Genomic DNA, 12,333 nt, shown 5'->3' on the forward strand with positions numbered 1-12,333 from the left:
TGGAGAAGAAAGAGCGGGGAAGAAGTCTACCCAGGAAAATGCTAACTGGGCATAAATTGAGAAAGAAATCCCCCCAGGTCAGAAGTTCCCGTTCTGAAAGAAGAGTTAAGCAGGTTCTCTGCTGAAGCCAGACCTTCTCTAAGAGAGCACTGACTTGTCCTCAGACTTGTGGCATCAGAGCACCAAGTCGGCTGGGGCTTTTATTACAGATCCTGACAAGCGAATTTGACCAATTTAAAGAATTAAGCAAGTATATGCCAACATAAATCACTTCATTTTAATAAAATAACAGAACTCTTGGGACCAGTTCGCAGAACTACCCTTCTAAAACCAACACCTTCTTCCAGTGCCAACCAAGCATTCTCATAGTGTTCCACCCCTACCCCAGCAGGGCCAGCCAGAGCCAGGCAAGAACAGGAAGTAGGTGAGACCCAATGGAAAGGGAGGATCCTGACTCCAGAGGCTGCCTAGCCCTGGTCCCATCTGCCCAGGAGCATCATAGCTTGGGGCTCTTCTAGAGATATTTCACCCTCCGGAGAGCACAGGGAGAAGGCAGGACAAGAGTGTCCCTGAGCATCCTCTCAAAAGAGGCACGCAGGTGCTAGGAAAGGCGGGAGTGAGGACAGTTTCCCAGCAGCCTCTTCCCTTCAGCTCCCCCCCCCATGTTTCTCACCACCCCTAGCCTCCCAACAAAGCCCCAGCCTCTCTCCTGACATTGAGGATCACGATGAGAAACAGGGATTCATTCTTAGAGGCTGTGGGGAGAAGCTCCATGGCCCAAAGGCTGGGCTGTGGGTGGTGACTATCCCTTGGGCCGTGACAGCAGATCCACGCCTTCCGTGTAGGGGCTGCTGCTCGTTGGCCATCTAATGAACCTGCCAAAAACCCCAGAAAACGTGAGGTCGGTGCACACAGAGATAGGAAGAACAGGTCTAGGGATGGGGATCCTGGGCTAAGAGAGACAGAAACTGGGTGCACCACATGGCTCTACTACCCTTGCTGAGTAAATTTTATTTTGGTAAACTGCTTCATAACTTTGGTTTCAAACGGGACTAAAAATATCTGCTTCTTTAGGGTTTTGTAAGGCTTGAATATAAGCTTATAAAATGATGTGCATGTCCCCAGTAAACTCTATAGAATTTATGACCTACAACCTGCCCCCATGCTCAGCCTTAGAGAAAGATGTTTTTCATTATCACAGCCTGTATTTGCAAAGTACTTTATACAAATAATGTGTTTTTGTACCTATTTTATCTTAATCTTCCCATCGAATGGATGAAGTTGAGTGGCTTGCCCAGTGTCACGTAAGAATGAATATGTTTCTAAACCCAAACTATTACCTGCTGAGATAGCCCCATAGTGCAGGAAATGCAAGCACTAGTTATAGAAATCAGGGGCAAATGATGGCCATAAATAAAAATAGATACAATATGAGGATGACTCATGCCAAGCCTAGCACTGTGCCAAGTCTTCTACAGGTCTCACCTCATTCAATCATCACAATAGCATATAAGGTAGTCAGGAAGCTTATTACCAGGAAAACTGAGGGTTACCAAGGTTAGGAAATCACAAAGGTCAGAGTAAATGGCAGATCTAGGTTACAAGCTCAGGTCTACTCTTCCCTACGTAATGCTTAAATGGACAGAAATCCAATGGATCCAATATTAAAAACATAGTTTCATCCTCCCCCTCCCGCCCTCCACAGGGGAACATTCCCTAGGCCCCTAGTCAGCCTTCCACAGGGTGAGGGTCACAGTATCAAAGGGGCCAGTAGATGCCAAACCTGCCCCACCCACACCTGCCCTTACACCCACCTGTGCTGTGTTGAGGATCCAGTCCAGGAACTCGGCGACCTTGGCGTAGATGCCGGGGCGATTGGGTCCTCCACAGCCATGACCCCAGCTGACCACCCCCACCAAGCGCCATATGTCCCCGTCGGGGCACACCAGGGGGCCCCCGCTATCCCCCTGAAGAATTCATGCAAAGAGATACAAACAGGTAGCCAGTGTTCCTATGGGGGAACACCAGATCTCCCCCGGGAGCAGACCAACGCAGGCCCCTTTGCTTCCTGTCTGGCTTCTGGCTTATCTCATTCCACCTAACCACTCAGGCTGCTGCTGGAGTTGTCTAGGTGTCCCTCCTTCTAGTGAAGTTGCTCAGACCAGGGGCCAAGCCTCCTGCACCCTCCCTCTCCCACCGTCCCCTCACAGTGGCACACCTGGCATGCGTCAGCTCTCCCATCCAGGTAGCCCGCACACAGCATGCGAGGGGTGAGGGCCCCGCTGTATATGCAAGAGCTGTTGCAGTGCTTGGTGCTGAGCAGGGGCACCACTGTGTCCTGGAGTGTGTCCGAGGTGTGGGCTGCTAGAGGCCAAGACGAAGAGACAGAGAGTGAGGTCACAGGGCACAAAGCTAGACCCAGGAGGCAGAACAGCTTGAGGGAAGGTGATTAGATGCCCCAGACATAAAGATAAGAAGGGAGCCAACAGTGGGAGCTGTGGACCCTGGTCAAGGAGGCAGTCATCAATCAGACTGGGAGGCCGGGAGTGAATGAGATATAGAACTCACACAGACACTCCAAATACTGATACCAGGTACTCTGGGCATGAGTTTTGGGGGAAACTCAGGAGTTATTCTCCCAAAGACCAGACATAGAAGATTGGAGCACCTAGGCCTGGCCAACAGTGATGCCAAAGGAAAGGGGGAACAGCACGGCCACTTGGCCAGGGAAGGTGCAGATGGGAGGTGAGGTGCCCAGACTCAGGAAGGTGCCTCCCTCCACCCTCATGACCCGGGGGCCTGGGAATTTACTCACTGTGGCTAGGGTCCGTGTGGCCCCAGCCAGACACCCGGCACTGTGAGCCCCTGGGAAATTCCTGATCCTCAGCCGGCAAGCACACTGCGCCCACGGTGTCTGTGGAGAGGCACAGATCCTAGGCCCCACTCAGGTTCAGGCTCCATTCCCCAAGCATGAAGGAAGACCAGAGCTGGCAGGTCCCCTTCAGCCCCTTCTCAGTTCCTGACCTCCACCATCGGGCCTGCTGGATGGCTGTGTGTTTGTGCTCTGTACCCCTTTGGGGGCCACCCCAGAGAGGACCACATGGAAACTGCAGTGTGGAGGGCAGTGAGGGGGTGAGGAACCCTCTCCGTTGGACAGCGTCCACTGTACTTCGCCCACCTGGGGACTGTGGGAGAATGGAAATTCCTCCGAGGAGGTAGCAGTGAATTGCTCGTGAGGGCATGTTTTCCCCAGGTGTTTGGCCCCTCTTAGAGTGTTGCTTGCAAAAGTGTGTGACATGCCTGTGTGTGGAGCCCAGTGGGGACTGGAGGGCATACACAGACTTGCAAGTCAGTAATGCTGATTCCCTTGGGAGAAAGTACTTCCTTTTCAGTTCTCTTCCCGTTCCCCTAGCTGCCTCAAGAAACATCCGTGGGGTTCTACCCTGACTACACTGTATCTCTGTTCAGGCCTGACAACCTCTATCTAAACAGAAAGAGAGCAGGGCCTCCCTGGTGGCACAAGGGGTTAAGATGCAGCCTATGAAGCGATCTGCAGTCACTGCAGTATCACTGCAGCGTGAGTTAGATCCCCAGCCAGGGAGCTACCCACATGGCACAGCAGACCTCTCCTGTCTCGCCCACTGCTCCCCTCAGCAGTGTATTTCAGTACATCAGCCTGTTCTGTTCCCCGCTCTGTCTCTGGTGAATCCTCTCACCCCCTACACCTCTGGCCTGTACCCCAGTCCTTGTATGCATTAATAAATAAATCTTTTTAATAAATAAATAAACAGAGAGAGAGAGCAGGTCAAACGCAGCAATTCTGCAGAAGAGAGCACCCCGCTAGAACCCAATGCTCTTTTGTTTTCACTCTGTATTTTGTGGTTACTATCTATTAGTAGTTACTTTAAGTAGTTTGGGTTCTCCAGTTAGACAGAAGCTTAAGTTTTCCTTTTAAATTAAAATTTTTAAGTCTTCCTTTTTTTTAATTTTTTTTTAATAGAGGCATGTTTTTTATTTATTTGTTTGTTTGTTTGTTTTGTTTATACATGCACTGGGCACAGTCAGAAGCGTGGGAGGGTGAGAGAATTCCCCAGAGCCAGAGCAGGGAGCAGAGCAGGCAGAAGGACCGAAGTACACTGCTGAGGGGAGCACCGGGCGACAGGAGAGGTCTGCGCGCCACGTGGGACCCTCCTCCGGTGGCCGGGGAGCAGCCGGGGATCGAACCGGCGCCGCAGAGGCCGCGGGCAGCTTCGCAACCCAGCGCTCAACCGCTGCGCCACCGGGGAGGCCCTAAGTCTTCCTTTTTTAAGTTTAAAAGTTTTCCTTTTAAATATATATGTCATTTTAGAAATATTGGTTGTTGAACAACAGTTCAGAATGCACTCATTTTAATTTGTGACAACCACTGTTGTTTGGGAACTCCAAGGCTACAGGTGGGATGAAAGGGAGGAGTGCCAAGTGTCTGTGAGTGTGCACAAGTGCCTGTGAGCGTGAATGTGCGTGTGTCCTCACGCGAGCAGGGGTGTGTGAAGTGGGGGTAGTGTGAGTGCATACACACATTTGTGTGTTTCCATGAGTGTGTTTGCAGGTGAGTGCACACGTGTATGGGTGCACTGGGAAGCTGCCCTGGTAGGGGAGGTGCTGTGCAGGAGACACAGTCCCTAGAGTCAGGATACTCGGTCAGGAACTGTTTGTAACATCATCCTGAAGACAGTAAGTTCCCCTAGTAAACGCCAGTGTTCCCACCTGTACATACCTGCATTATCAACCTGTCATGAGAATTAAATGAAAGAATATTTGGCAACATAAAATAAACCTTATTAATTGTGATATGTCACAAAGTGGCTGGAAGCTGGAACTCACCTGGGGATGGGGTGGGGAGCAGCCTAATAATAGATGGAGCAACTGAGAAGCTCTGCTTGGAAACTTGAAGCAAATGCCACCAGTGGCCCAGCTGACTAGAGTCAGAAACTTTGTCCCCAAAAGAACCTATATAAGAGTTGGTGTGGGGCCTACCCAGTGGTGCAACGGGGTGAGCACAGCACTGTGAGGCTGTCAGCAGCCTCTGCAGTGCAGGTTCAATCCCTAGCTGGCCAGGGAGATACCCACATGGCGAGGCAGACCTCTCTTGTTGCGCCCGCTGCTCCCCTCAGCAGTGTTTTCGGTCCATCTGCCTGTTCTGCTCCCCGCTCCGTCTCTGGTGAATTCTCTCACCCTCCCATGCTCTGGCCTGTACCCCAGCTCTTGTATATATAATATAAATCTTAAAAAAAAAAAAAAAAGAGTTGATGTGACTTCAGGTTTAGGTGATACCAAAGTTCACTATGGTCACCAATAGAAGTGGATGTCTTAAGGGTCACTGTGCTGGGAGGAGCTCTTTGAACTCAGCATTCCCTTTGGGGCGCCCCCACAGCCTGTCCTCTCTTTCCACAGCCTGCAATCTGCTCACCCAAGGCCAGTGCCTCACCAGAAAAGTTGAGCGGTGTCCGGAGCTGAAGGAGAGCAACATCGTAGTCATGATTCTGGGCACTGTAAAGAGGGTGGGGGATGATCTTCTCCACCATAGCTCCCTGGTGTAGCCTGATGGCACTGTGGCTGACCAGTCCTGCATGAACCCGCCAGCTGGACAGGCGGGACAGCCTGAAACTGCACACAGGAAGCAAGCTGAGCCCAGGGAAGAGGAAGGGGCATGGTTGGTTGACATAAATGAGGTGACTGGTAGAGGAAGCTGGCCAGAAAGCCATTAGCAGAGGGCCTCATCACTAGGCTGCAAGCTCCCAAAAGCCAGGGGCCACACCTCTTAGCATCCTCCCCACAGCGGGCAAGAACCTGAACCTGCAGTAGGTGCTTTATAGGTGCTGAAAGACTAGCAGATAAATAAATAAGACACTATGGGTCATTGGCGACCACCAGCCCCTCTCTCCTGCTTAACCCACCTCCAAGTTTTATAACAAACATCAAAGGAGCTTTAAGATATTATAATTCTAAGTCAGATGAGAAAAACTTCCATCAGTCCTATCGTCCTACTTATTATGTGTGCTCATGGGGGAGGCAGTCACCTTTCCTCATCATAAAATGAAGATTACACTGCCTGCCATACCCACCACCAAGAGAAGAGCTCATTTACTCATCATTCAGTCCCTCATTCCTCCAACCAGACTGATTAAGCACCTACTACTTTCCAGGACTGTTCTAGGCCATGGGGACATGACAGCAGAAAAATGGACAAAGGGATACAGTGGTAAACAAGTCCCTACTCCTGTGGAGCTTCCAGTCTAAAGGGGAAGAAAGACATTAAACAAATAATTACATGGGAAATGATTTAATTACAGTGGTGATAAACACGAAGCACAGGGTGTTGTGAATGTGAAAGCATTTTAACGACTTAAAAACTTAACAAATGTAAAAAGCCAGTCTTTGTGTTACTGCTTCTCTATGGAGCATTCTTGGCATTGAGCAGATAATTCCACCAACACCACCAGGCCCACTAGGAGCCAACGTGTGGAGTTAAGACAGTTGGACGTGGACACATTATACAGGACATACCAACAGCTACACAGAAAAGGCTACTGAGCCCCTCTCCTCCCCAGCAGCCCCCGAGACTTGCCTATGCATGCAGTGTGCAGCAGTCACCACCCAGTGTGGGGCCAGCACGGAGCCCCCACATGTGTGCCTGGAGCCCAGGGCCACACTGGCCTGCCATGGCCAGCGTCCAGGAGCCACAGCCTGTCCGCCAACTATTCGGGAAGCCAGGGGCCTTGCCCCACACTCTGCAAACAGAAATACTGGTGAAGTGGAAAGAAAGAGAAGTAGGTGTCGCATGGTCCTAACTCTCAGGGAGTGTGGCCCAGGAGGACATTTCTCATTTATTATTCCCAGTCCAAAGTTAGGGGTGGCAAGGCATAAGTGCTCATTATGCCCCTCCCTGGCCCACCAGGCTGCCAGCAACCTGAGAGCGGGGACTATGCCTGGACCATCTCTGGAACCACCTATCTAACAAGATGCCTGTGCCATAGCACTGTGAAAATGGCATGTGCATGGATGGATGTGCATTTGGCCCTTAACTCACTACCCTCCTTAGTCATCTGAAGTTGCTCACTAGTTAATAACCAATAATAATTCTACCTTTGGGGCTCCTATTATTTAAAAAAAGGGGGGCAAAAGTAAATGTCAGAGATGAAGGCACATGGTGGCAGGCAGTGAAGCAATGAGATCATCGGACCAGACCAGTGACTGGAGGAAGTGGAAAGGACAGAGGCTTCTGCACAACTGTTTGGGCAGAGCCGTGTCTGCGAGAAGGGGCCTGGCGGTGGCTGGGCCAGTGTGTGAGCACCCTAATCTAGCTCCAACTGAGTCTCTGATGGGGCTCTTCCACACTCAGGGAAGGGGGTCTCCTTCCCATCACCATCTTCCTGGACCCAAGGCATGACTCACCAGAACATTTGAGGGAGACGACTCGGCCAGAAAAGCAGCCGTCCCTGCAAAACAGAGGCACCGACAAGAAGCTAGACGGGGCCCACTCTGAAGCCACTCACTCACGAGAGGGTGTGGAGGGTGGAGATAGTCAGCAGGATGGGCCAGAGGGGGGTCTGTCAGTAGCTACAGTCATCGGCTTCTGACCCAAGCCCCTAGGCCGCCCTGTAGTAGACCTCCAGGACAGCAGTGGGCACTCTGCCCAGTCACCTGGGGGCACGGTCCTCAAAGATGGATTTGGGCTCAAAATCACAAGTCAAGTGTTCACAGAACAGAAGCCCCGTTGTTCCCACAGAGCACCCCTGAATAAACATGTGTTTGACAGAAACAGGATAATGAATGAATGAACAGGGCTCCTGGCCCCCATGTTCCTTGCTGGGTTGACAGTCTCCTCCATCCCATGCCTGTTGCCCCAGTCCTGCACATTCATATCCTTGCTATCCTCTTTCTTAGCATCAATTTCAATTCCTTTTGGACCAAAGTCCTCTTCTCTTTCTCTACTCATCTTGGGCCCCCAGCAGTCCAATGCCCAGATCCTCTTCGTCCCTCCTAGTTTCCCAAACCAACAGTCTTCCTGTCTCTCCTGGAGGTTCAATCCCTCCCCTACTCGCCTTTGCCCACAAAGGCATGTGAAACAGGGAACATTCCAAGCCTCCCCCACCTCTAGCCATGTTCCTATGAGGGACCCTCAGAGGACAGACTCTACATAGGAGAGGCCTGGAAAGAAACCGGTGCAAATGAGAAGGATTTAGAGCAGAGACAGGATGTCCACACAGCCAGCCAACCCAGGAGGCTGCTGGGCAATTGGAGGAAAGCCAGGCAGGGCAAGGACCCTTTCAGCTTGTGCCCTAGTCACTCCAGACCTACCACCAGAATTTGGGTAAAGGCTTGCTCTACTCTGGAGGGTGCCCAAGCACCCAGCATTTCCTAGTCAGAACAACTCAATCATCTCTGAGATAACAGAATTGTCCAAATGAAGTATGGCAAGGGTGAGAGAACACTTCATTTGAAGAGAGGAGCCTGGTTTCCCCAAGATTTAGTTTGGCTGCTTATTAATGATGTGACCTTGAACAAAGCCCTTTACCCCACTGGGCTTTAGTTACCCCATTTGTAAAATGGGACTAAAAGTACTATTTCAAATCCTGTGACAGTAACCACCAATCCTGCAGTTCTTAAAAGGGGCAAAAAAGATAACTGAGGTAAAACAATGAAGGCAAGGTTCCTGTGAACTGACTTTGTCATTTCTGATTGGGAAATGTTCTTCTTTGTGCTCCTATCTTACGCTGCCAATGTCCTCACCACCAGACTGCTGTGACAGGAAAACTTGGAGGACTGCTCACCAGGAAGTAAGAAGTCCCACTCAATCTCCATAGAAGCCCTACCTGGGCCACCACACCTCCTTGGGAAGGCCTCCCTGTTCAGAAGAGAGCTGAGCGAACGCCTGGGAATCGCTGAGCTTGACGTCAGACAGGTACGCTCCTTTGTGGTGAGTGAGGCTTGGCAGAAGGGAACAGAATAGAGGAAAATTGCAGCATGAAATATGATGGTTAATCACAACCTGATTGTGCACAAGATCCTACACCAACATAGTGGCTGAGCAAAACTGTGATAATGGCATCTTCTGAAATATGTTTGTTAGAAAGCAGAGGTATACAAGGGAGAGAACCAGGCTAGGACACTATCATGCTCAGAGGCCAAGAGATGGCCAAAATGACCTCTTGACATTTCCTGAGCACGCTGATGGAGACCAGCATATAGAGGTAGGTCTCCACAGCCCTCCTGCCAGTCCCCGCCTCCCCTGACCTCAGGTCTGGTCTGTTACCTGAGATGCCCAAGGCGCTGGCAGATCCGTAACCCCAGGGCAGAGTTCCAGCCCTCGTAGCAGACTAGGAGCCAGTCCAGTCGGGGCCTCACCTGCACTTCCAGCAAGAAGTTCTCAGGCTTTATTCTGAAAGATACTGAACCCATGGCATGAAGGCAGGGCATGTCCCACCTGCTGAGAGGCAGAGGAGCTGCTGAGCAGAGGTAGAGGAACAGGCGGGGCAGAGGTAGTTGGGCTGGGTCCTGCGGGGCTGAAAAGGCTTTATGATAGCAGCTGGGCCACCAATGTCAGGCTGTCTACTCCCCAGGGCATCAGGCCAGTACTGAGAACAAAACTACCCTGATATGTGGAGTATTTTGGATTTTTCTTTTAACCTAATGCTTTCAAATGTGCTCCTTCACTCTTGTCCCAACATCCTGTGAGGTAAGAATCACCGCCCCCCTTGTCCTGTAAAGGGAAAACCAAGGCATAGAGGTCAAGTAACCAGCCCAAGGTCACAGAACTATAATTGATGCATTCAGGGCTTAGGTGCAGGTCTCCTGCTTTCAAATCTTCTGACTATATTAGTGAGAATTACCACTTATTGAGTGTCTGCATTTACCAGGCTCTGTGCTAAGTTCTCTTCTTTAATAGCTTACATTATCCTTATAATCTTATGCAGTAAATACTTTTCTTTCCATTTTATAGAATAAGGAATGGAAGCTCAAAGAGCGATGTGCCCAAGGTTGCACAGCTAAAATGGCAGGCTGCAGGCTTATGCTATTGCTGATTCTAACCCCTGCCTCTGGGCAGCGTCATACCACTCTCCCGGACCCGTACCTCCATGACAATGTGGGATGGGAGGACAGTGTCAGCAATATTCCCAGCCTTCTAGGTGGCCACTGGGTGAGGAGTCCTATTGGTCACACTTTGACTCCTCTTGCCCAAGCACACTTTGGTTCCTCTTCCCTAACAATACTGGCTCACCCTGCCCCACATGGCAAGCCGCCATCCCTCCTGGCCTGGTCTCCTGGCAATGCCCCTGTTAGTGATCAAGACGGTCCCCAGGGAGTGCTGAAAGCCCCAAATCAGAAATCAACTGTGTGATGTTGAGCCAGGGGACACCCTCACACTAGAGGAGAAAGCATCTATTGCTAGCCACAAATTATGACCCTTCCTTTTGATTCTCCTTGCCCCCAGGCAGAAGGGGGATCCCAGAGCTGGGAAGGGGCCATGGGGTGGGCTGGGAGCCAGGTAGCCTGGGGGATGTGGCCCACCTGTTCTGGGAAGTGAGGGACGCAGGGCTTCTTCACCACTGGCCTCTGAGCAGCTCAGTGTCTTCTCCCCATCCTCCAAGGTCCCAAGAGTGGGCTGCAGGGCAGCTGGCCGCAGATACAGCACTTCGGAGGACAAGGATAAGGAAAGGGTCACAGAGAAGAGGTCAGGGGAAGAAGAGGTTCCCACAGGAAAGGGTCAAGGAGTAGAACAGGATACCTATGGCAGAGGGAGGCAAGAGAAGCCTCCTGGGGAACCCCCTGCCTTTGGTAGACCCCAGCAACACAGTGCTCTCCCTTGCTCTTGCTCTCACACACTCTCTCTCAAAGATGTCTAGACACTTTGACTAACACCTCCTTAGATAATCCATTCAAGTACCTTTCACTTCTCACTGTAGAACTCAAATGTACTTCTTTACATACAGCCTAAAACCTCCTGACTACTCTGTCTAGTCAGAGTAGACCAGACGTCTGTCCCTTGCCTTTAACATCTGCTCAGGAACTGTGCCTTTCTTTCAATGCCCCCTAGATCCTGTTCTTTGTCCCTCCCCGACCAGAAAGAGCGGCAGCACTACCTAGGAGCCATGTGCCGACACTCGCACCAGCCAGCAATGCCAAGGTTCCTAGCACCGCACAGTGACGCCAGCCTGAGCACCAGCGCCTGGCCTGAGAGACTGTGGAGGAGAGTGGAGAGGAGTATCTGGGTGCCCTGCTCCTGCCTGCCAGTCTCACCCCACCCTGAGATACCACCATGGACTTTGGCAGTCCCTGAGCTACTGTGGGCAGCTTGTCTCACTGCAGCTCTCACCTCCCCCTACCCCATCAATGAAGCCCACAGACCCCACTCAATTCCCAAAAATGGGAAACAGAGCAAAAGCAGGTCTAGGATAAATAGTGAGACATCTTCTCACCATCAGTTATTTGGAGCAGACTCAAGGATCTGTGGAAGAAGAGAATCTGGGGGCTGTAGGAAGACTATCCCTTCACTGCCCCCACCCTGTCATTCCCCTATGGCCCAATCTGGCCTACTGGGTTGCTGCTGGGTGTTGGGCCTCTGTAGTGGGTCTTCCAGCTCTGCTCTGAAGTTTCCAGGTCCTGGGCCCTCCTCTGCACACCGAGCTTCCATGGATGCTTGGCCATCCAGCATCATGCTCTGGGGAAATAGTTGTCAGTCAGTCGGGGTCCCCACACCAAGGAGGTAAGTCACTACAGCCCACTATAAATCCCCACTCTCTAACCCCAGCTATGCCCTTACAACCACTTATAAGTCTTTATTCATCTTGGGGACTCCCTTTGTGCTTCCATAGCTGCCCCTCCAGGCCCTCTGGGCACCCCTGGAACCCCTAACACCAACCACCATACTCTTACATTGCCAGGACATGTCAGAACAGAGACATGAACCCAAATTAGGACAATTTCAAAACCTATGCTCTTCCACACCTCTCTCCTTGCCTCCCAGGCGCATGGCAGGAATCCACTGAATCCCTCAGGATCACTCCTCAGCCTCAAGTTCCATCCTTCTTTATTCCACCTATCAAGAGGAAAAAGTTCTCCTCCCAGTACCATCCATGCCTTCAATGAGTATTATTTAGCCCAAATGGACAGGCCACGGTGAGGATACCACAGGGAATTCAAGATAAATCAACAGAGACCTCCACCACTGATGCTTCAAGGATTTGTAGTTGAGTCCTGAATATAAGTGATGTAAACAAAGCACATCATGTTAAGTGATGGGAGAAAAGTTCGGGTAAGCTGCCACTGGTGCCCAGAAGGAAAGCTTACTTC

At 51.1% G+C, this 12,333-nt stretch overlaps 1 protein-coding gene across 1 annotated transcript; it reads right to left on the reverse strand.

The window, feature by feature from the left end:
• Window positions 1–1,724: 1,724 nt before the first annotated feature.
• TMPRSS5 (transmembrane serine protease 5) lies at window positions 1,725–11,695 on the reverse strand (the record flags this gene model as incomplete). Its single annotated transcript, XM_084249823.1, has 12 exons — window positions 1,725–1,733; window positions 1,815–1,967; window positions 2,219–2,361; window positions 2,816–2,914; window positions 5,468–5,646; window positions 6,608–6,770; window positions 7,435–7,478; window positions 8,856–8,969; window positions 9,296–9,431; window positions 10,552–10,674; window positions 11,124–11,222; window positions 11,578–11,695. The coding sequence occupies 12 exons, from the start codon at window positions 11,693–11,695 to the stop codon at window positions 1,725–1,727; spliced, it is 1,380 nt and encodes a 459-aa protein (XP_084105949.1).
• Window positions 11,696–12,333: the final 638 nt, after the last annotated feature.

The sequence above is a fragment of the Talpa europaea genome (assembly GCF_964194135.1).
Source record: "Talpa europaea genome assembly, chromosome: 12".
NCBI lineage: Eukaryota > Metazoa > Chordata > Mammalia > Eulipotyphla > Talpidae > Talpa > Talpa europaea.